At 38.1% G+C, this 25,697-nt stretch overlaps 2 protein-coding genes and 1 pseudogene across 2 annotated transcripts; 1 reads left to right on the top strand and 2 right to left on the bottom strand.

Annotated features, from left to right (window-relative positions):
* Positions 1-3,114: 3,114 nt before the first annotated feature.
* LOC144708475 (protein LURP-one-related 15-like) lies at positions 3,115-4,268 on the bottom strand. The gene is made up of 3 exons (XM_078581835.1): positions 3,971-4,268; positions 3,583-3,810; positions 3,115-3,495 (listed from the first exon to the last, which is right to left on the bottom strand). The coding sequence occupies exons 1-3, from the start codon at positions 4,214-4,216 to the stop codon at positions 3,361-3,363; spliced, it is 609 nt and encodes a 202-aa protein (XP_078437961.1). The 5' UTR covers positions 4,217-4,268; the 3' UTR covers positions 3,115-3,360.
* Positions 4,269-15,861: 11,593 nt separating this feature from the next.
* Positions 15,862-21,568, top strand: LOC144708280 (GTP 3',8-cyclase, mitochondrial-like; annotated as a pseudogene).
* Positions 21,569-24,789: 3,221 nt separating this feature from the next.
* LOC144708279 (putative mitochondrial protein AtMg00860) lies at positions 24,790-25,164 on the bottom strand. The gene has a single exon (XM_078581530.1). The coding sequence runs from the start codon at positions 25,162-25,164 to the stop codon at positions 24,790-24,792; it is 375 nt and encodes a 124-aa protein (XP_078437656.1).
* Positions 25,165-25,697: the final 533 nt, after the last annotated feature.

Raw genomic sequence — 25,697 nt, 5'->3', positions numbered from 1 at the left:
GTCTCAGGGTCTATCTTTGTGGCCTTTATTGAGGCTTGTCTACATGGTCAAATTGTAATTTTAGTTGTGCCTTGATTCTAAGTTTTATGTTTTATTTTATTACTATGAGATGCATGTTTAATCTTATGGTATTTGGGTTTAAATTTAAAATCATAGTGAAATATTGTTTGTAAAATGACCTAATGCTAATATTTTACCTCTGTTTTCACACAGGTAAATATTGCTACTCATAAAGTTTAATTATTAAATATAACATCTACATAAAGTTTAATTATTATTAAATATAGCAACTGATTGGCACACTCTGCCTCCATTGTCCCTTGCTTGATTCCCATTGCACTATTGAACTATGTTCATATTTTCCTAAGTAACAGAATGTTATTTTAGGCTTTGCTTGTTTTGTGGGATCCATGCTATTATAGTTCTACTTTTATTGCTTTATAATCACTCGTTGAATTGGGAAGCTTAACTGTGCATTTTATGTCCTTTTATTAAAAATATTTTCAATATCGACATCTTATTGAACAAAATGATAACCTCCCCATTCATATAGTATATAAACGGGGAAAATTGATAATCCTAATACTTCATAACACCAATGTTTTCTGTGGGAAATCGGTAAATGCCCCAAGGAATGTGGAATATCCCACTTTAATTATTAAATTTTGTTGAGATTTAAATTTTAACTTCACAACTGTTGCCACACAGTATCATATCCTAAAAACCAAAATTACGTCTCCAACTTGTTTTCTTAGATTTCCACCTATTGGATTTTCAGATATATCCTTTTAAGGCTCTCAGTAATTTTAGTTTCATATATCCATATGCAAGCTCTAAGAAGATTGAAACTATTGTCCGGGAGATATTTTGAGTCACTGCGGCATATTTCTCAGATTTGTATAACTATTACCAGATAATGATACTTAATCTTTAGTTTTTAAAACTCAATGGTTAGTTCCTCATGGTAAGTTGATATCCTTTGCACTGGTGATATTGTGTGTAGTGTTGCTTGTGATGTATTTTTTATTCATAAGAATATTCTTGAATACTTGAATCTTGTAGATTTACATATACTTATTTATTTTATGAAACTTTTTATAAGCTTTATTTAGTTTTGATATTCCTTCCAGAAATCTTCTTTCTATGACGGTTTTGTTCCATTTTAAATTTTAGTGGGATGAGTAGCCTCTCTACAATTCCAAAGAGTTTCAATGGAAACCCATGTTGTTTCTAAGTGCTCATAATTTCTTAATTTTCTAAATTCTTAGTCTATTTTTGTAATGCTGGCAACATACGTCATTCCATGATACCCAGTATCTAAATTTGAGGTTTCATTATTGTAAGATAGGAAGTTATCCATAGGTTTGTTATGTTTTTTGTGAAGGACATTGATGCCTTATATATCAAAAATAATAATTTTCAATGCTTGATCTCTTACATTTACTCTCCTCGTGATACAAGCTCTACCATCCTTTTATTTCATTTTTATTCTAATCACTTTTAATCTCAATTTAATATAAACTGTTTAGTTGAGATTTGAATGTAGGACATCCAAAATATTTGTATAATTATTTTTTTTCCGTTGACCAAGGAATTGAGGTATACTGGATCTATCATATGAATTCCAGGCTTAAAAATTAGTCAGACATCTATTGGCTGACAAATTATTCATATCATCCTAATGATGTTTTGAATGCAACGGGTTTGCTAACTTATGGGTATAATGGTATAACTTAAAACTATGAATCATGATCAAGTGATATTTATTTTTTTTAGAGATTCTATCAATTTTTAAATTATCAATCTGGTTATACCCCCCTCCTTATCCATTAGTTATCCAAGATAAATCAACTAGGTGATATTGAGTCTCTCTATCAACTATACTACAAATATTGTTGGTTCATTATAGTTTTTCATCATATTGATTCACTGAGTACTAAATAAAAAAAAATGACTTTAATAAAAAATTACCAGTCCACTCTACTATATGCTATCCCATTTCAAATGTGAAATTCAAATTCTTTCCTGGAATTTAATGATCTGTGTAATTGGTTATTCAGGCAGCTAATGCTACACTTTCATGTTTGGACCTTCTTTTAACGATACAATGTTGTTTCTCCGATATCAATCATGAAAGACGAATCTCATCTGGCCCAATACTTTCTTCATTCATTGTGTAATATTGCATATTTAATGGTTTACTTATATACCACAATGCTTTGGCTGAGTTATGTTTGATCAACAAACAATGTGAGAGCATCTTTGGGGTTAGGCCAACCTCATTGTTTTAATCATCCATTGTCCTTGGGATCATATTGAATACCTTTGTGGGTCCATCAGAATGTTCCGCACAATATACAAGATAATAACCAAATTTTCTTTCACGAGAGGCTGTACTTTTTCCAAAATTGCTCAGATGGTGAACAACATACTTTTGGAATTTAGTCGGAATCAAAGAACTCTAGGGGACAACATTCTCTTCATTATCACCCAATTCTTTTTTCAATCTATTTCTACTGCTCATTTCAGTTCATTGTTTCTTCAGAAGCGGAAATGACTGTGTTCGAAGAAAGGCAGACCCGACCTTGTTGTTATTCCTTGTTTCAGGAAATATGAGAACCGATCCACAACGTCAAAAGAATAACAAGCTGTTTGTGCCTCGTCTATTGATTTTTTAATTTCTCAATTTTTTATTTGAAACTCTTTGTGGTACATATCCCCTGTCGATTGTTATGTTTAACACAGATTGTCCAGTGTGCTGATCCAACACCTGGGCTTACTTCTGTAATCTTTATTTTAATGGCAAGAGCGTATCGTGGAATTACTTTACATGCTTTTATGGGTATATTAACACTTAACAATTATCTATGTTAGATATCTTATTCTCTAAATCCGCAACGCCTTTTTCATGCATTTCAGCAATCTTAAGAACCTTGTTGCAATAATAAATCGTTTCCCCATATTCATCTTCTAATAATAAGGATTTTTTTCCTTCTACAATTTTTGTGGATGGGAGAGATCCTCAAAATCCGTGGAGGAGAAATAAGAAGTCATCAATAGGATAGAGTTGACTAAGGAGAAGGAAAAGAGCCCACAGTTCAATACATATGCGTATTCGTTAATTGGGACTACTCTTATTCATAAGTCACACACTTATTTACATGTCAGACGGGGTGGGGGGAAGGTCATAACTAGCAGATATTTACCTTCTCACCGTTACTTATGATATATGCAAAAACTGGAGCAAAATTCAAGTGGAAAAGTCAACAAGTAAGATGGAATGAGTGAAGCGGAATCATCCACTTCTGCCTTATCTTCGTCATGATTACTTCTCATCATACTCCAGCGGCGGTGGCTCCCCTATGATCCACCTTCTTTGTTGATTTCATTATAAAGGATGATTAGTGCTACGATTAACGCTTGATCAACATTGGGGAGAATAGTCACGCTCTCCTTTCCTAGTATCATATCTTTCAGCTTTCGATGCTTCTTCATCTGTCAAGACAATCAGTTTGATTCTAGAAAAAAACAGGATAACCGGAAAAAGATGGAAGAAAAGGGATATATAGTTGAACATATTACCTCGGCAACGATGGTCGAGGAATCACCTGAATAAATTATACAAGATCTGTCACAGTAACTCCCCTTGAGCTTGAAATCAGGAACGGTCGCACAAGTGTTTTCAGCGAGGAAGACGTTCAGGGTAGTCTTTAGTTGCATCACGCGCGATCTTTTAGCGATGAACAGGAGATCTCCGTCCTCCGTCCCGTCGCCCCGGAAGACCTTCCACGTACTGTGGGCCGTGCAAAACTGAAGACAAACCCGTCAATAAAAAACGTTTTTTAGGGTTAGGGAACGGACGTTCGAACAGGGCGAGACGGAAATCTGGTCAGTCAGCTTTCACAGAGTTTCGGGAAATAAAATTCTCAGACAATCACTCGGAAAACTGTTTTAGAAAGAAAGTACTTGCCTTTCGTTGCATGGTTAATATGGGTCGGAGGGAAGCGTCTTGTAGCGTCTGTCGTCCTCGCAGGCTGAAGATTTCCTTCTTCACCTGGAACAGGACCTTATTGCTCGCGTCTTCTACGGTGTAGTATTTTCCAGTACCGCTGAAGAACTTCTGTTGGATGAAGATATCGACATGGTTGGGGGAACAAAATTCAGAGCTCACGACGGAGATGGGTAAAGCCGAGGAAGAGTTGTTGGGCTTTGACATCTGCGAACAGACAGTAACTCACACGGCCTTGTGCTGGGTGCCTGGCTTTCTCCTTAGTGTGGAGCCCATAGATTTAAATTCCATGGACTCTGAGAAGGCATTTGTCACACGCCACAAGGACAACGACTTACGAGGAAGCTACAAGTACCTACGATAAAAAACAACGGCAGCTTGATCCGTGTGTTTATCTCGGTTGGCTGAAATCAAATGGCGTAGCGCCCCTAAATATTATTTGATTGAGCCCTTTTTGGGATTTGAGTACTTAAGATAAATTGAGTTTGTAGACTCCAAACTTAATTTTGTTTTATTTGAATGTTGTTTTCAGATCAAATAGCATATTCAACTTTAGGAGTTTTATTAGGTTGACCTTAAACAATTTGCGTCATCCAATTTTAAATTAAAAGTATTTGTATAATAAACAATGCATATTATAAACTTGTCCAATTGCTTTAGGCTGGGGTGGGATTGTCATCTTCTGATGAACCCCATACTTATTAGGCTGGGGTGGGATTGTCCAATTTCTGCACATTACGGCTATTTTTAAATAACCTCATTGACTTCTTTGAAGTAAAGAAGCTTTATTACTTATGAATATTTTATAGTTCCACCTGTGCAGAAACTTACAGGAATGAAAAGATACAACTCTTAAGGAGTTGGAGAATTTTTGAGAGCTCATGGATTGGACAAATGGGCTTGAAATGATCAAATGGTGTTGTGGCCCTCCAAAAGAGCAATCAGAGGGAGATGGGCCATGACCTGACCTGCCTATTGGGCTTTCCAGTACCTTACAAAAGAAAGAAGCCAGAAATTGCAAGGCAAAGCTCCCAACCAACGGAGAAAAAGAGGCAAAATGGCAAGGAAAGAGAATAAAAAATGTCCAAAGGGATAATTTAGTAATTCTCCCTATGTATAAATACTCTTTTCCTCCATCATTTTCCTTCATTTTGGATGTGCTCTAGCAAGTAGCCGGCCAGGAGAAAAAGGCATATTTCAGAATCCAGGTTGTTCAACCTGCTTGATGTATGTTTGTTAAAGTTTTCATTCAATCTCATCTCTTGTTTTCATTGAAAATGCCTAATCCTGGAAAAATATAATGATCCACAATTGAGAGGAAGCATTGAGGGCTCAATAGTCTTACATTGAGGCAATTAGAATTCAGGTTTCCATTTTTCCCTCATCCTCTATCAATTTCTCCTTTAAACCAATCACTTTCTCACTCAAAATACCTATTTTCCCTACTTTTTTATCTAGAACTTCATGCATAAATCTAACTCATTCCCCAAAATTTATAAAAAATCTCAACCTTTTTCACCTTCAAATTCCACTTCAAACTTCCCCTACATCATTTCCTTACCCTCTCTCTATATCTCCTCATTTAGACCACCTTCTCTCGCTAGACCCATCTTTTCTCTCTCTAAGGTCTGTTCTGTTATCTCTCTATATCCTCCGTCATTCTCCATTTCGTCTCTCTTGAAAATACAATAAAACAAAACAAGTTTTCTACACTTTAAAAATGTCCTTTCACACCAATCACCGCTGGCATGCGATGGTATGCGCTGCACGACAATCCGCACACGGCAAAGACGCCCTTCCGCCTGCCAATTCGCACATGGTTTGTGTGCATACCCGACAGGCAGAAGAGCACCCTCTGTCCAGAACTTAACCAAATTTGGCTAAGTCTGGAACAAATAGGGCCAAACCTGAATTGGGCTGAACCAATTGAGTCGCCCTAGTTGGGGTCAAACTAGGCTTGCCGACCCAAAGCCCAACTTTGGGCATCCACCACCGCTGCTACTGATCGCCAAAGACGTTTAAATAATTATTTCCGTATTTCAGAGTTGCAAAAAAATTAGAAACAATCCCTAAAATTATTTTGGCATTGAAAAATCTCTTAACTCCCTACAAAATTACAAAAATAATTTAAAATTTACAAGTCATAAAATTCAGGAAAAATTCTTTAAAATTTATATGGTCAATTTCTCATGATTTATATAAATTTTAAAAAGTTCTCCAAATGCTTTAATTAACATATTTGTTATTTCTAGTGCCTTTGGGTGTGAATTTAATTCTACAAAAATATAAAAAATATTTATTTTCTATTTCTGGTATTAATTAAGTTAGGAAAACTAGTATAAAATATTTTTAGTGTTTTTTTCTGAATTTCTGCTCCATTTAAATCATAGATAATTTTATAAATCAACTAAAAATCCCAGAAATCATATTTCTCGCTTTTAAACTACTTTATTTCATTCCAAACTTAATAAAATTCTGAAATTAAATGTCTGCATCTCTTTGGTTCGACCCCTCAGTGTCCCTATATTAATTATTGAGTATTTAAATGAAAATTTTCATAAACATTTTTGGCTAAGTCCAAATTGAAACAATGACATAAAACCCCTAAATTTGGACAAACAACCGTCAATATCTATTCTTGTCTAGATAATGGTGGAAAATATTTACATGAAAACTATCCCCCATAAATAAGATAATCTTATTTCAATAATTAGTTTTACTACCATTCCATTGCTATTTTCAGGTTCACTATTTATTTACAATTAAAATATTTAAAAAAAAGAAATATCTGAATATTAAAATATAGAAGGCAATAACAAACCACACTGAAAAACTTTAAAAGTATCAATTTATGAAGAAAAAATTAAACCACGAAATTATGAATGAGGAGATTCTAAAATAGTTATATGTTCATCTTTAGAGACATATTTTCTCAAAATAGGATCTGCTCCTAAATCAAATAATTCAGAGTCTTTCCAAAGATATAATTAGAGACCTCTCATAAATTTTTTTCTTGCCTGCATCTATGATCTAGGGTTTTTCCTGAACTAAATAATTCACTGAATGTGCAGAACAATGAGTTATTATAGTGCTTACTTAATGAATATACTCGGCCAAAACATTTTCAAACTTAATTATACACTGATTTCCATGCCATCAGTATGAACGATTATCCACAAGATTTTTTCGTCCCAATATATGCTTATTTTAAAATATTAAAATCAAGTTATTAAATTATTAAAATCCATCTAAAACTGTGCATTGGTTCTTTTATTTATCAAGTACTAAATAACAGCATCATCAGAAAATATAATTATTTTATTACCAAATAAATATTACCTAAATGTATCATAACCCAAACAAAATTCTGGCAATTCCTTCAAAGTAGTCATCTACTGTACCTGGGCCTCACCAGAGCTTTTGATAGCATTACAAATCTCAAGCTGCTTCTTGAAATTCCATTGACCAAGCACAAGTTTTAGTACAAAGTCAAAAACATCATACATCATTTCAAAATGCAAACTCTAATTTATTTCTTATAAAGCTGATACCTTCACAAGTGCTTTCTGAATTTTTATACAAGGCTACTTTCCTACTTCATTACTTCCCAAATTTTTATCTTTAGCTAGTAGGTTAGTAAATTCTCTAGAAAAGTCAGCAAACATTATAATCATTTTTTATAGAAATCTGCATGACCGAGGAACCCTCTACATGTTGTATTCTAGAGTAGTGATCCATATGAAAGTGCATTGCTTAGTGAAGTGTAAGAATTATAATAAAATCACAACATATATTTTACATATGACCATCAATCACTTTTGGTCTGATTGAATCTGTAGTTCCTCCATTCATCAAGACAGATATGTTTAGCTATGTATATTGGGGATCCTTGGCACACAAGATTGGCTCCTTCGTCTCGTTTGGACTAATTAGCAACACACAATGAATAGGAAATTATAGATCATACTCAAAAGTAAAATCATCCAATTTTTATTATGTATTTAATGGATTGCATCTAAGAACCATTCACACTATCATGATGTTAATCAACCTGATTGATAGTTAAGTATAATACAATTTAGCAATTTATACAGATGAATTCATGGGCTCTTTTTCTAAAGTACATTCACTATTTGACTTTAATATCTGCATACTAATGCCTACGGGATCATCCTTATTCATATAATAAGAGGGAATATCAAGTATTTTTGTAACTGGATAACATAATGTCCTTCTCAAGTATCATTTATATCTCAATACTAATAGTGCATGTTTAATCACTAAGCTTATGCCCATTATGATCTAATCATAAGTCATTTAGTATCATCAAATACATATGTAGTACATTATATCCATTAAACATGTAAGTAATGAATATATTATAATAAAGTACATTAAATGTGATATGGATTTTTTGACTGTCCTTTTGATTACATGAATTTCCATCGCTATATGTCCTCGTGTCATTGGGAGCTTGAGATTATTGATGACTTTTGTTTTGGCTGTCTACTTTTAGTCCATGGTTGCTTACTAGATGACCCAAAACTGCTATCTTTTTTACCACAAAGTAGGACTTTTCCCGACAAAGCACCAGCTTTCTTTCCACTCCTCTTTGTAAAATCTTTGTTAAATTAGCCAAACATCCATCAAGCAAAGATAGAAAATGCATCCATAAATAATTTCAAATGCATAGCAGTTACGCTTCTTTGGTATGCGGTAAAACAAGTACATAATCCAAAAGACACTCTCCTGAATGACAAGGTTCTAATAAGACCAATAGTCATAATTTTTAACATTCAGGATAAATTAATATTTGGTTAGATCCTAAATATATGCGTAGAAATACCGACATAATTTGAACCTTCCAATTCATCTACATTTTGGTGAAGACAAGGGGATGGATAATGATATTTTTAGTAAAAAATTTTAATTTTGTATAACCAATGCATACTCTCCAACTAATTGAGACTCTAGTTTCACTTTGCTCTCCTTTTTCATTTCCAACACTCTTCATAAGTACCACATGCATGATAAACTTCAACTTGTTGTCCCCAATTGTTGTTCTATTCTTGTTTATTTCCTAATCTCTTTTTGCCCTAGGTGTGTCAAAAAAAGGGTTGGTAATATCTTAAATTTCCCACATTTCAGCTACAACAAAATCAACAAGAAGAAGACGGTGATATATTGTAACAACATCTTTTCATACTGTGGCAAAGAGAGAATGTTTGTATTCCTTTTCTATATTAATAAGAGAAGATTACATGCCTTAATATAGGCTAATGACGCCAGGATTTGAGAATTAATCTAAGTGGGACAAAAGAGAGAAAGAGAAAAGGATAGTGGATTAGGCCTAATGGGCCTTATTTGACACTCCCCTGCAAGCTGGAGCATATAGATCAGTCATGCCCAGCTTGGTACTAATCCTATCATCCGAGATTCTCGGCAGGCTCTTAGTGAAGACGTCCGCAAGCTGCTGAAATGATGTGAAAATGGAGTCAAAATGATCCCTGCCATTACTTTGTTGCAAATGTGATGGCAGTTCCCTTCAATATGCTTGGTATGCTCATGGAACACTTCATTTTTTGCGATGAAGATAGCGGCTTGATTATTGCAGTGCATACGCGTAGGTGTTGGAGACTCTACACCAAGCCTCTGTAACAAAAGCTGAAGCCATACCATCTCACGAGCTATGGAAGCCATGGCACGATGTTCAGATTCCGCACTAGAGCATGCAACCACCTTTTGCTCACGAGAGCGCCAAATGACCAGATTACCACCGACATAAGTGTAATAGGGATTTGTGGTCCCCTAGGTCTGTCGCATATGACGCATCAGAATAGGCTTCAACTTGAAGATGATGGTGTTGATAAAGAAGTCCTCTCCTAGGCGCACTTTTGATATATGCAACTACCCGTAAAGCTCTTGCCCAATGAACTTGACGTAGCTCCTGCATAAATTGGCTAAGGACACTAACCGCATATGCAATGTCGGGGTGTGTCATTGTGAGATAAATGAGTTTCCCCATCAATCGTCAATACTGGTCAGCATGAGCTAGGAGTGGCAATGACGTATGCTAAAAAGGTGGATGAGCCTCCATAAGAAATGATTCTGGCTTGCATCCCAGAAGTCTCGTTTCTTGGAGTATATCTAGGGCATACTTTCTTTGAGAGAGAGAGTTTGTCACCCTGATAAGCAAACTCAATGCCGAGGAAGTATTGAGGAGTCCCCAAGTCACGCAAACTAAGATGTTGCATGAGCCAGGAGTGGTGATGATGTATGCCAAAAGGATGGACGAACCTCCATTAGAGATGATGCCAGCTTGCATCTCAGAAGTCCCATTTCTTGGAGTATATCTAGGGCATACTTTCTTTGAGAGAGAGAGAGTTTGTCACCCTAATAAGCAAACTCAATGCCGAGGAAGTATCGAGGAGTCCCCAAATCACACAAACTAAGATGCTGCATGAGATAGACCTTGGTGGCCTGAATAACCTCATTGGTGCTGCCAGTAATAAGCATATCATCCACATAGACTGCAAGTATGATAATACCTGCATTAGTGCTCTTGGTGAGCACCGTAGGATTGACTTGACATGAGGTGAAGCCAAAATTCTTGAGAAGTCTACCAAATTTGGCAAACCACACGCGAGGACTCTGCTTAAGGCCATAGATTGCCTTTTTCAAATGACATACCTTGGATGACTCTCCTGGAGCAATATACCCCGGAGGTTGCTCCATGAAGACTTGCTCCTCCAAATCACCATAAAGAAACGCATTAGACACATCAAGCTGATGCATACTTCATGCCTGATTATCCGCCAAAGAGAGAATCACTCAGATGGAAAAGAGAACTACAGGAAAGAAGGTTTTCGTATAGTCAATCCCATATACTTGGGTGAAGCCGCGATCAACCAATTGAGTTTTTTGTCTGGAAATTGACCCATCCGGATTGTGTTTGACTGTGAACACCCATTTGCATGTTACAATATTCCCATCCCACTAATGAGAGACTAATGTCCATGTGCCCCGTGAGTAGGTGTATTTATTTCAAGATCCATGGCAGCTTTCCACGCAAGTACTTGTGCTGCCTCTTCATACATCCTGGGTAATGACTCACAGGCGACGGCCAGGGCAAAGGTGTGAAAGGAAGGAGAGAGGCGATAATAGGAAACAAAGTTAGAGGTAGGATGTTGAGTTCACATACATGTACCTTTGCATTGGGAAATGGGAAGGTGAAGATCATTTGTGGAGGGTGGGGAAGAGGCGGTTATTGAGACACAATCGGGGACTGGCGGATCAGCATCGGGCACTAGTGAACGTGAAGAAGCTGGAGAGGCAGGCATCGAGGCACCATCAGAGACTGGCAGATCTGCATTTGGCGGTGGTGAAGGAGGCTGAGCCGTGAAGGATCCAGTGGGAATTGATGAATCAGATCCTAGACAAATGAGAAGAGGAGGGAAATCCATAACGTCGAGCAAAGGAGAGAAGCCCGGTGGAGGTGTTATGGGGACACGAGAAGGAATCCTTTCTAGAGAGAAGAAGGGAGGAATCGTCATTCGATGGGTAAATTCACTAAGTGAATGTAACTACATGATGCGATAAAACCTAGTTGAGTGTACGTGCAGGTCTGACTTGCGGGGAATTTGCCGAGTTCCGAGCTCTAGGGCGAGCGACAAAGGACGATGAAGGTGACCTTGTGACTCTCGTCGTAATGACAATGACGACTACGACACCGAATGGAAGAATTCCATAGGGACTCGCACATAACAGATGTGCTCAACCCATACCTAAGGAATCACTCGTGTCATAAATTTTGCGATAGTTCTCATAATTATCTCTAACCCAAGCGCAGTGGAGTGCAGTCAAAAATATATTGAAAGTAAGGTAACGGGCTAGCAAGGGGACGGCGTACCTATTTAGCGGGTTCGCTCGTCGTTGAAATCTTCATTGGTGCCCGGGACAGGGTGGGAAAGAAGGTGTAGTCGTGACGTTGATGTTGCTAGGCGGGCTTGACCGGCGGCAATGTCGCGGCACAGGAGCGTTTAATCGAATGTCGGAGATGAGAAAGAGTGGTAGTGGCGATTAGCCACGAAGGGCTCAAGCGGTCAGTCAAGTCTAGCGAGGAGACAGGTGGCAGTGCACAGCGATGGCTCGATGGAGTGGGCTAACTTTTTGGCTCCATTTGGTGACGTCCGAACCGATGGTGGGCGTACAACTGGATGCCATGGATCACATCCCAGGACAGAAGTGCATATGCGACGGTGGTAGTAGTGTTATCTGGTGGATCTTGTGCACGCCAGAGCGTCGTGAACACACGACAAGTGATGACTCGTGGTGGTGGGAAACACAGCGCGTTGGGCAAGCTTTCACTAGCGGTTAACCCATGAGTACAACCGTCACACTAGTGGCCAACGTCCAGCAGTTCCTTGCAGCGATCGAACAACAGCGCTGACCCTCTCAAGGCAACGATTGCATTGCGGCGACAATTGTATGTGGTGGCAAGGCGGGACCCGTTGACTAACTATTTAGTTGACATGGCTTGCGAAAGGTATCCCTCCTGTCGTGCAGGGGTGCGGCCAAATTGCACATGCACGGAGGCAGGGCAACGGTCGCATCAACCAACCAGATAGTTCCACGTCAAATTGAAGGCTGAAAGGTGAGTCGATCGGTGTGTCTATCCGTCGTGGAATGGGCGACGGTGACTAGCACCTATTGGGTAGTAGTCAAGCCTACCCAGAACCTGTAGAGGTTGCCGGCAAACTGATTACCAGTTCGTGAAGAGAAAGGTGTTTGCGGTGTTGTGTGATGATCGTCAACGCACTGAGGAGTCACAGCAAGCATCGAGTTCAGTAGGCATTGTGTCACGCAATCGTTTGCATGAATCATTCTAGGAACTGCTGATCTGGCTGGTGTAAGAACACTATCCGGAAAAGGGCTTCCTGTTGGGGTTGACAACAGAGACGATTCAGAGTTGGCAACAATGACCAAAGTTCTAGAAAAGGTAGTACATTGGATCCACTCCTTTTCCTTCTCCCCTCTTCCCCTTCTTCTTCTTCTTCCTTCTCTTCTCCCTCTTGTGAGACCTGGTTCTGAAAAACAACTTCCACAATGAAAACCAGATCTCAAATGAACGTGGGGCTCATCATGGCCTTTTATAGGGCCATGATGGGGCCCTTAAAAGGAGTCCATTTGGGAGGCTCATTAGGTGACCCCCCTTTTAGAACAAAGATAGAACTCGAGACATTAAAACGATGCGAAAATGATACGGACAGATACAAAAATGCAATGATACGGATGTTTCATGACAAGTAGGTTGCACTCGTCGTGATGAACACAAAAACAGAATTAAATGACTGAAAACAGATAATTAAAACACAAACATGTGCGCGGACACGCTCCGCCCGGAGTATTTAAACCCCGACATCTTCACGGATGCTTTGGCATGCCGGTCGGGCTGAACATGAACCGGTGGTGATGCTCATGACGATGCTGATGGCTCCGCTGATGATTTGCTGGCGTCATCTAGACGCGCTCCATCAGGGAAACTCATCATGGAATGTAACATCGGCTGAGATGATGAAAGTCTGGGTATATGAAAAATAAACACGATACCATTTTTGCGTCTGAGAGTAGCCAATGAAGACTCCTTTTTGAGCACGAAAGGCTAGTTTAGAAAGAGATGTGGAGTGATCTTGGATGAAGGCAATATAACCAAACACTTTTGGAGGTAAAAAAAAAGAGTGTTATTCAAATGAAAATGATGAAGTGGGATGTCGCCGTTGAGGGCTGTGGAGGGGAGACAAATTTGGAGATATGTAGTGGTGAAGATAACATCTGACCAGAGATATTGAGGGACATGCATTTCAATGAGAAGTGTGTGAGCTATGTCAAATAGGGAGCGGTGTTTTTGTTCGGCGATGCCATTTTGTTGTGAGGTGTGAGGACATGAGGTTTGATGAATTATACTACGATCACTAAAGAATGTTTGAAGTGATGTTTGAACTATTTCCAAGGCATTATCGCTACGAAAGATTTTTGGGATAGTCGAGTATTGAGTTTGTACCTCATTGAAGAAATGGATGATTGTAGAGGAAATTTCAGTGCGATCGTGGAGAAGATAGGTCAGCTGACTCTGGTATGGTCATCAATAAAGACTATGTAGTAATAGGAGTACACGAACGACCCCAAACATCACAATAGACTAGGTCAAACAGAGAAGACGTGGGTGGTCCATCACGACGTGGATGGGAGGAATGATGATGTTTCCCTAATTGACATAACTCGCACAAATAAAGGAGCGAGAGAAGGAAATATTTTCTGTAATGTTTCAAAAGATAGATGTCCCAAGCGTTGATGCCACAAAACGGATGAAAAAAGTACCCTAGGGCTAGAATGGATGTCATCGGAGACGAGCTAGTAGATTCCCTAGACCAATCTTCCACCTGGTATGCAGATCCTAGAAGGTGCAATAAGTAGGAAAAAAATGTTACAGAGCATTGGAGGGTACAGGTGATGGTGCTGACTTAGAGAAGATTGGCTGGAACTTTGGGGACATGTAGAACTTAGGTGAGAGGTAGGTGTGATGAGGCTGTGGTATGGTTAAGGCCTTTGATTGGACATGTTCGACCATCAACAATGGTGACAGAAGGAGATAGAGAGGTAGGTTTGTATGATGAAAGGAGGGAGGATTGTTGGTCATGTGTTTGGAGACCCCTGAGTCAATAATCCATGACAAAGATGAAGAAGCAATAAAGGCATGTGTACTTGACGTGGATGAGGCAAATGTCAGTGATGGATGAGAAGATCCAGATAGGCCTCTAAATTGCCATAATGCATCCAACTCAGCTGATGTGAGTGTTACCTGAAATGCCAGTAATGGGACATTTGATGGGGAGGGTGGCATTTGATTAGCTGAAGTTTCTACCTTTAGTTGGGCATATTGCAGTGATTTTGTTACCCAGCAGTAGGAGCATGGGGGAAAATAATTCCGTCCCTTCTAGCAAGGTGGTCGACTACCTTCAGTCCGCTGAACAGAAGGTGCCTATACTGCCATTGTTGACGGAGTAGGAGAGGCCCCTTGTGAGACGTGTGACACTCTTGTGGTTACCCAAAGTGTAGTGGAGAACATCTGAGTGATGTCATGAACACAATCTCCAAAGAGAAGAGGACCCCTGAGCTGGGAGGAGATAGACAGATGTAGTCCGCCAAGATAGGCGCCAGTTATCAACTCTTGGTGATAACGCTCCAACGTTCGCAAGTCTGTCTTGGCTAGCTGGTAGACGGCCAATTCTTGAATTATAGCCTAGATTTTCCCAAAGTGAGCTTGGGGCGTACATTCTCCTTGCTTAAATGGGAGGAGTGTTTCAAAGACTTCCACCGTGCGATCAATGTTGCTTTTATTGGCGTACATGTTATCCAATGTCGTCCATAGTCGCTTAGCCGATCAGATACGAGCTAGGGGCTTGGCGATTGGCTGTTCAATGCTCTTGAGTATCCATGTTAATATGGCCATGTCGAGCTGATTTTAATCTGCATATGCCAGCGATGTCATGTCAGGAGGTTCCTCCATTAGATGATGACTCAGGTTGCGGGACGTCAGCAAATGCTCAAATCCTGATGCCCATGACCCATAGTTGTGTCCATTGAAGATATACACCGGCCGAGTGAGTTGTACTGTGATAGAATGTCAGAGAGCACCTTTGTTGAGTGGACAAAGAATCCATGTCAATGGGTTTGAATCATTTAGATGATCCATACCTCAAGACTTGGCAAAGGATCACAGCTCGGAGATAATTGCTAATTGGGAAGATCGCCGGTATTGATACCAAGAGCGCTGAAAGAAGGCCGGGAATACAATGGGAGCACCGGCTGACTTGCCGTGGAGCACTGCGGAGCAGGATGCGGCGGTGTTGCAGAGTTTGACAACACAACAACAAGATGTGCTCATACGTGAGCGAGGCAACAAGCTGCAAGTGGACACTAGGATGGTCGGGAAGTTGCAAAGAAGCTGTAGTGGAGACCGCGGTGGGGCAGTGGTGAAGACCACAACAAGGTGCCGCTAAGTTCTCGGCGACGTTTGTGGTGGAGCCTTTGGCTGTGCCTAGACGGAGCCCAGGCAAGACCGCGGTCGAGCCCTAGGCGGGGCCACGATCAATCCCTAGGTGGGGCCGCGATTGACCCCTAGGCGGTCAAGCCAGCAGTGGGCAGCCGCATTGGATCCGCAAAGGGCACCTAATAATCTCAATTTTAGGGTTAAAATTTGGCATTGGTAGTTGAGATTATTCAATAAAAATATATTTCACCATACTTTTTTAGTTACTAATGAGTACGGATCGTCTCCACAGGGAATGATGATTAAGGGATAACTTTCTTCTACTTGTTATGATTGATGAGAGAATCGACAGAAACAAATTCCAGGATATTAGCTAGTGATATCGATAAAACATATGTAGTTATAAGCTAATTTAACTTAAAGAAAAGAGTAAGTGATTGTGGTGGATATGACGATGAAGACGGTGTGAACAAAGATAGTAATTGGATTTGAAGTGGTATGGTGGCGATGATGAAAAGAAGAGATAAGAGAGTAGAATTAGTGCGCTAGTATGATTATAAATCCTAAATTTGTGAGCTTTAGTAACAGAAAGAAGACAACGTAAGACGAAGATGCTTACCTTAGATCCTTACATTCCGCCAAGATCACAGTAATTTACGAGTGCCGGTAAGCTACCCCTCTTCTCAAATGCTTCTTCACACACACTCAGGACACCAAGAACACTCTTGATGGATCTCAAAACTCACTATCTTTCAATCAGCCCACACAACTAGGAAGCAAGTTCAAGATAAATTTTACAATCATCGGAGTAAATTTATAAATTTTATTCGGCCACGTCACCTTGCGCAGAAACACATAAAAAAGATGGCACCGTTAGTTTTGACTGCAATCATGGCTTCATGAATCGCGAAGTGATGATTGCGTGCTAAAATGATTGGTCATCGCCAATCATTAAAATGGCTTCTTACTCATCGACGTTTCACGAATCGAATGGCAACACGTGACACACAAAATAATTTCAGAAAAATCACATTGTGTCTTAAAAATTATATTCTTTTAGAATCTACAGTTAGAAAAAATCCAAAATATGCAGCAAATTCAGGAAATAATTCTACAAATAGATTCAATCATTTTAAGCTTGATAACATGAAATATGAGTGATTTAATGCAAATAAACATCTAAATATGATCATATAAGGTACGAAAAATGCATGTTATCGAGCCCCCAACTTAAATCATTGCTAGTCCCTAAGCAATGGCATTTAAAATCTCTTGGTTGATTCATTCACCTTTTAGTACTAACAACATAAGCTTGAAGTACTTATGGTATTGATAAGCCTAAAATGGTGTGTAAATATGTCGTTGATTTTGTATTTAGACTTATACAAGAAAATTAAAAGTACCATTTATCATAAATACAGTGTATAGAGAAAGCAAGGGGTCGAACTGCAGTGAGGCAGCAAGCACGAAAAGTATTCAATTTTAATAAATTAATTCAGGAATGAATAAATTTTGCAATTAATAGACCTTAATTATACTTAATTATGTTTTTCATTAATCAAAATTAAGTAAAAACTTAATTTTAATTTAAAATATTTTCAGTCAAAACACTCAAAATAGTATAATTTTAATTATAAGATCATATTAATTCGGATTATTAATTTCCGAATTATTATAAAAAATTTAGACAATTTTTATGAATTAAAATTGGGAATTTAATAATCAAGAAAGGGGTTCTGAAATTGGACTTCAAGATGGATGAATTTTTTGATGAAATTTTATATTTAGGGTTTTTATATATTGAATTAAATTTATAAATAATCAATTTTGAAATCTAGAGAGAGCAACTAGACGAATTAACCTAGAGAGAGAAAGTGAAGAATTTGGGGAAAATGTGAAATCCGACCCTAATTAAAAATCTAAAAATGCAGAATTGTTCCAAATCTATTAAAAATTAAAGATTAAAATTCAGATCTCAAATCAGACTCAAAATCCAATGCTAATTTCATTCAAAACAACTTCTAGCGCATGTACATTTTGCCCATGACAGGGCGGTTTAAAATCTCTCAAGAAGAAGTTCAAAATACAAATCATAAACTTACAACTTTGAATGCATAACCAAGATATGTCGACTTCCAAAGCAACTCTTGTGTCCTTCCTGGCCAAATCCTTTGGGAGAGCTTCAAAAAGTGAATTTTGCCCTTTTCCAGACCTCTATTTAAAGATCCAACCATCTGGATTGTAGAGGGAGAAAAGACAAACGTGCCCTCAAAATTTCAGCCCAATCGGACGTCCAAATCTCAAGAGATCAAGGTGTTACCGAGCATTAATCATGGTTGTTGGATCGTTTACCTCTCTTCAAAATATCTCAAAAAATGCCCTTTTCTGATTGGTTGCCACCTTTATTTTTGTTTTCCCCCCTTCTCGGATCACGTTCTGACACGTGTTGTGCACTTCCACATGCAAAAATGATTGAAGAATAATTCTTGCATTTAAATGGCCCAAAAAATGCCACATCGCCCTTTCTTTTTATTTTTTTCTGTAAAATAAGCAGAAAATGACAAAGTCTGCCGCAATTTTTGACACACGCATCGTCAATTTCTGCATGCATTTAATGCACGCGGCAAATCGACGCCGTATGCGCATTGAATCGTGTTTGTCGGTTAGTGCGTGCATTAAATGTACACGTTAACGAACTAATTATAGTTATAAATGCACGCGGAGAATCGATCTCTTGTGCATTTATTGCATGATACTTCAAAAACATGCCTTTTCTTCATCGCCTTCCGTGCCACGTCGTAATTACTTGTGAGCTAATGATTGGCTCGTTATGGCATCGTGATTTGCAATGCCATAATGAGCCAATAATACTCATTTTCTTTCTCTTTTAATTATTTTAATAATATACACCACTTATTCACCCAAATTTTGGGTGAATCACGTGGATGCCACTCAATATATATATAAATATATATTCAAAACGCTTTCTAAAATGCCATATAAGTAGAATATGTATTATTTAAATAAGAAAAATCATTTCTTGGCTAAATATTGAACAGAAAATTATATGAAAATTTGGAAAAATTCCACAAAAATTAGGAAAGCCCTTACCAACCTCTAACCAAGTAATTAATGCCCAGTAAAAATTATTTCTTCAAGAAATGAGTTTAAATATTGTGTAAAAGTACTATAAATTTAGAAATAACAATAAAATAAAAATGTATATCATTTATTTCAATTTGTATATGATAACATGCAAATATGGTTATTCCAACGCATAAATATAATGTAAAATTTATCAATAAAAAATGCTAATTTGCATGTTATCAGATATTAATTACACCTCTAAGTACGATTTTACCCATGTAATGCTAGAACGCATATGAGAGACTACCTTGTGATTTTGGAAAGAGCTGGTGGTCATGTGGAGTGAAACCTACTTCTCGCCGTGTATGATACTATAATCTAGGTAATGCTTTCCCTCACTCTCTCATATCACTCACTCACATATGATGGCTCCCCACTAAGTTTGCTCCCTCCTCAGAGTAAAAGATAGTCATTATTCACTGCTCACCTAAACACAGAATATCAATTAGGGATCATCCGTCATGTCACACGTCACCATCACGACCACATGACGGATGAAGTGAGGGTGACGGTGACAAATTGGATGAGGCATGACGCTGATAGTGACGCATGACAGGTTGTCGGTGAAGGTGATGTCACAGTGATGAGGTAGTCCGGATGCGTGACACGACGAAAGGTGCGTCACGGATGACGATCGTGACAGAACTTTAATAGAATTTTATTTTTTATTAAATAGATGTTAATAATTAATTTATTCCCGTGATATTTGTAAAAATGAACAATTTTTTACGTATGGTTTAATATGTTATGATAATCAAATAATTGACGTAAAATTGGGAATATAGATAATTTATTAATCAAGTTATTGATTCAAAAATTGAAGAATATAATAACTAATTTGTTGACAGAAAACTGAACACATTTATTTATTTTTTATATACAGTTAAATAACTAATTTGTTGCCACTTGCCAGGGGATGCAAGAAATTTGTTGTATTAATTAATTTATTGACTGAAAAATAAAGGATTTTTTAATGTAGAGTACAGTAGAATTGAATAAAGTTTTTTACGGATTAAAAACTTTTAGTTACATTTTAACGATGAACTACAAGGAATCCTATTTTGAATTCATTCATCTCATTCGTAGGCAATGTTCAAAAATTTGAAATCATTAATTAAATGCTGATTCAGAAACCCAAGCAGTGAATTTTGGCGCAATTAACTTCATACAGAATAATAAAGAGAGAGTGTTCCTCACTGCCATTCATCAGAATTACATGAAATTGAGAATAGTAGAGGGCGGCCATGCAATCTTGAAAAATCACTTCAGAACACTAAAATCATCGCATTTACAGATCAGCGAGATCGGAGAAAATTCATGTTGACCAAGACTGCCAAAATTCATCTTGAAGGCTGTAGGAATCATGCTTTTTCAGAAAGCCAGAAGCAGTTGACCAGGACCGCCAAACGATCCCGCTGAGGGAGTAGAGCTTACTCCAAGTCCTCAGCTCTTGTCCCAAGATGAAATTGTTCGATTGAGCAGCATTTTTGTCAGCGTTGGTGTGGATAAGATCCGTTCGACGGGGAAGAACCTACGATCAGAAAAGATATCCAAGAAATTTGAAAGAGAATATCCAATTTGGAAGGATTGAAAACTTTGGGTATCACCCCCAACGGGATAACCCTGGGTAAGAAACTCCCCAAGCTTAAGAATTGCAGAGTCAACTCTGTCAACATCAGCTTGGATACTCTTGTTTAGAAGAAATTCAAGTTCATAACTCGGCGAAAAGGGCACAAGAGAGTCATGGAGTCGATCGATGCAGCAATTCAGCTTGGATACAATCCAGTCAAGGTAATGCATTCTTCGTAATTGATTCCTTCTATCTATTTACTTTAATTCTGTAATATTTTGTTTAGCGATAGGTGAACTGTGTTGCAATGCATGGAATGAATGAAGATGAGATTTGCGATTTTGTGGAGCTCACTTGTGAGAAGCCGATTAATGTAAGATTCATCGAGTTCATGCCTTTCGATGGAAATGTCAGGGATGCAAAGAAACTCGTGCCTTACACAGAGATGTTGGATAAAGTGGTAAGGTAGAACTTCTTCTGAAATCTCAACTGCCAAATATAAGTCCTCTTTGAATGCGAACTAATCACCTCGTCAGTCAGCCACTAGCGTACGAAAAAATTATAAAGAAGAAGGGGGGAATGCCTACCTCCGAAATCCTTTGTGTCAAGTTGAGAAAAATTTGATAAGAATCAGCACAAATCAAACGAGAAACGATCGAACTTGTTAATTTATTTGTTTCAGTTTGGCTTCATGGCAATTATGAATGGTGATGGCGAGTGGCAAGTGGCAATTGTCAATTTTCCTTGTCAATGGCGAGTGGCGAGTGGCGACTCCTACTTCGGCTTTACCTAAGGGGCTTCGACCATTTGACTCAAAGATAATGGATGTTTTCACTATGTTTAGTATTACTAAACATAGTAAAATACATAACATTATTTGCGTCACCGGTGACGGTGATGGCGTCACAGTGATGGTGACGTGACAGAACGAGGAACACATGATGCATGACAGGAACATGAAAAAAGTTTGAAAGACCCTCAGACGCGTGACGAGACGGTGACATGACGAACAGTTCATCACGTCACCATTCGTCACGCATCGTCATACATCCCGTCACGTCCAGGGCATCACATCCCAGAAGTGTCGTTCCCTAATATCAATTGTGTATCAAGGAATCACGTGTGATGAGGCTCCTATCCAAATATGTGTATAGAGAGAAGAGATTGAGGAATGGCTCAAAAGAATGGGTGAGACGTATGTTAAAGATGACTTACGGGCTTAGAATACTTAGCTTACTCCCAAGATAGACAAAGAGTAAAATGGTATGACAGAATGAGCGAAGATGGAGGTTATCGATTAAGCATGGGTGATAATTTAATCAGCATTCATAATGAGTAAACAGATATGCTTCCAAGATAACAAGAAAAACCCCACAATTCGGTTTCTTTTTTTTCATCAACCTTCTTTTTTATTCTTTTTCTCTTCTTTTTTTCAACAAGGGTGAACATAAATGGAAGCTTCATATGGGAATAATGGTTGATCTACTAGAGAACATTAGATGGATTCCAGGCTAGTGCCATGAAAATGAACTCAGAAGAGAGGGCATAGACATAAACAAATCGAGGTATACGAAGGGAAAGATAACATAAGAGGGTGATATCACCAAGGAAAGAGTAAAAGAAACTTGGGAGTAAGCATATCATAAGCATCTAGGACTAGCGGGGAATAGATGGACACCTATAAGAATGAGTGAAATTTGGTTAATGGTAAGGGTCAGCTAGGGAAAATGGGTGAAGCGGAAACACGTGTAGGTTTCAAAAAGGTATTTCAAGGTGGCTCAGGGAAAGGTGATTCTGTGCTTAAGAATTGAACATATGACCATTTTTACCTCATGAGAAATTCACTTAGTGGAGATTAGAAACTTTAGACATGATTCGCTCATTGGTGGCTGGATGATGGTGGCTCAGTCGGCATTCCCCTAAGATGATAGTACTTCAACCCTTTGATTTTCATATCTGTTCCTCACCCTACCAGATATCCTAACCATTCAGAAGAAAAACACATGCATCTAGACCATGGTTCATACCATTGAGAGATGTATTTGATCCGCTACACGAGTCTAACTTCTATACTCATGTTGCTAGGACATCGGGTGAATGACTCTCTAAGATGGGCATGATTAAATTCCTACAACTATATCCTACCCCCCAACTCGAAAAGATGTAAGGAATAAAATTTTGGCACCATATTTCTCCCCCCGTCCCATTTGAAATATGCATTGTCCCTAATGCCAGAAAAAAATGTAAGGGGATAGTCTTACCGTGATTCTGTGCTTCCGATGTCACAATCTTGCCGTGGATCCTTGTCCTTGATATGGTTGTCTCTGTAGTTAAAAGACATCAAATGGAATATAAGTAAAGGTAAAAAGTGAAAGAAGAAAATCTAGGTAAGAAGTGAATTATACTAATGCAAGTATAAACCCCTAGTTCAAGAAGATCTATCATTGCTTCCATAGGTTGGGGTTCTAGCTCTATGTATGGTTTTAACCTTTTTCCATTCATCTTGAACTCTGTACCTGTCTTTGGATCTGAAATCAAAACAGCTTCATTGTCAAACAGTTTAATGATCATAAATGGACCATCCCATCTGCTCCTAAGCTTTCATGGAAACAATTTCAATCGAGAGTTGTAAATAAATACTTTTTGATTTTCATAAAAATTTCTTCTGTTCAACTTGCTATCATGAAAGGCTTTAATTTTAGATTTATAAATTACAGAATTTTTGTATGCTTCATTTCTTAATTCTTGCAATTCTTGAAGTTGTAGTATTAGATTTTTCCCTGCATCTTCCATAGCAAGTTTCAATTTTCTAATTGCCCAATAAGCTCGATGTTGAATCTCAACAGGAAGATGGCATGCCTTTCCAAATATAAGCCTATAGGGAGACATCCCAATGGGTCCCTTATAGGCTATCCTATAAGCCCACAATGCATCGGGTAATCTTTCACTCCAATCCTTACCATCCAGTCATACAATCTTTTGAAGGATCTTTTTTTATTTCACAATTACTAACCTCAACTTGGCCATTGGCTTGTGGATGGTAAGGAGTTGTCATCTTATGATGAACCCCATACTTCTTGAGGAGGGTCCTGAAATGTGAGTTAATAAAATGGGACCCACCATCACTAATTATTGCTCTTGGACAACCGAATCTAGAGAATATATATCCAATTAAAAATTTCCATGCTACCTTATGATCATTTTCCCAAGTGAGTATTGCCTCAACCAGCTTAGACACATAATCTAATGCCATCAATATATATTCATGTCCAAAGGATTGTGAAAAAGGACCCATAAAAATCTACACCCCATAAATCAAATATCTCTATTTCTATAATAAGTTTTAGTGGCATGTCATCATTCTTTCTTAGATTGATCATGGATTCGCATTTTAAAATTTTTTTACAAAATTCATATGAATTGTGAAATAACGTAAGCAAAAAAAACCACATTGAATAATTCTTAAAGCAGTGGTTTTAGATGCAAAAAGTCCCCCACAAAAAAATGAATGACATAACTCTAGGATATTCCTATGTTCATCTTCTAGAATGCATCTCCTCAAAATTTCATCAGCCCCTAAGTGAAATAATTCAGGATCTTCCCGAAAATAGTATTAGACTTCTCTCATAAATTTCTTCTTTTCTTGTTCAGACCAATCCTTCGGAGTTCTACCTAAATAGTTAACTATGTCTGCAAACCACAGGACTTTTCTGGTGTTAATCTTAAGGATATGCTCATCCGGGAAATTTTTTAACAATGGAGATTGGGCCACTGATATTTAATCGGGATAAATGATCAGCTACATCACTTTTTAGATCCTCGTTTATCCTTAATCTCTAGGTCAAGTTCTTGAATTAATAATATCCACCTAATTAATCTAGGTTTTGCCTCTTCTTATTTATTAAATATCTAATACATTCATAATCAGAAAATACTATTATTTTACTACTTAATAAGTAAGATCTGAATTTACCTAATGCAAACGCAATCGCTAGAAATTCCTTTTCAGTTATCCTAAGGTTTTGCTAGCATAGTAGATGGCCACGGGCTTCTTGTCAATTGTTGACCAAGCACTACTCCTACTGCAAAGTCGGAAGCATCGCACATAAGTTCAAATGGGTAGTTCCAGTTTGGAGTTTGTAGTATCAGTGCTTTCACTAGAGCTTCATTTATCTGCAAAAAAGCTTGCTTCCCTGCATCATCATTTATGAAGTTCATATCTTTAGCCAACAACGGTATTGATAGTTTAGCAAAATCTTTAATGAACCGTCTGTAGAAGCCTACGTGGCCGAGGAACCCTCTAAGTTCCTTGGTGTTGGTGGGAAGTGGAAGCTTCTGGATCACCTCCACTTTGGCCTTGTCCGCCTCTAATCCACAGCTGCTGACCATGTGTCCCAGTACTATTCCCTTTTGGACCATGAAGTGAGACTTTTCCCAATTGAGCACTAGCCGTCTCTCCATGCAAGTCTGCAAAACCTTTTCTAAATTAGTCAAACATGCATTAAAATTTTGTCCAAAAACAGAGAAATAATCCATCAAAATCTCTAGACAGTCTCCAACTAAATCTGAAAATAAAGCTGTCATGCATCTTTGAAATGTAGCTGGTGCATTACATAGTCCAAATGGCATTCTCCTAAAGGCAAAAGTTCCAAAAGGGCAAGTAAAAGTAGTCTTTTCTTGATCATCAAGGTGAATTTCTATCTGATTGTATCCTGAATATCCGTCTAAGAAACAAAAATAATTTTTTCCTGCTAATTTTTCTAGGATTTGATCAAGAAATGGTAGTGGATAGTGATCTTTCTTTGTAACTGCATTAAGCTCCCTATAATCAATGCATATCCTCCAACTAGCTGGAAGTCTAGTTTGAATTTCTTCCCCTTGACCATTTCTAGTTACAGTGATTCATGTTTTCTTAGGGACTA

The sequence above is a fragment of the Wolffia australiana genome, chromosome 10 (genome assembly GCF_029677425.1).
Source record: "Wolffia australiana isolate 7733 chromosome 10, ASM2967742v1".
NCBI classification, from domain to species: Eukaryota; Viridiplantae; Streptophyta; class Magnoliopsida; order Alismatales; family Araceae; genus Wolffia; species Wolffia australiana.
Note: the sequence above shows the minus strand (reverse complement) of the source record. Positions and strands in the feature narration are given on the sequence as shown.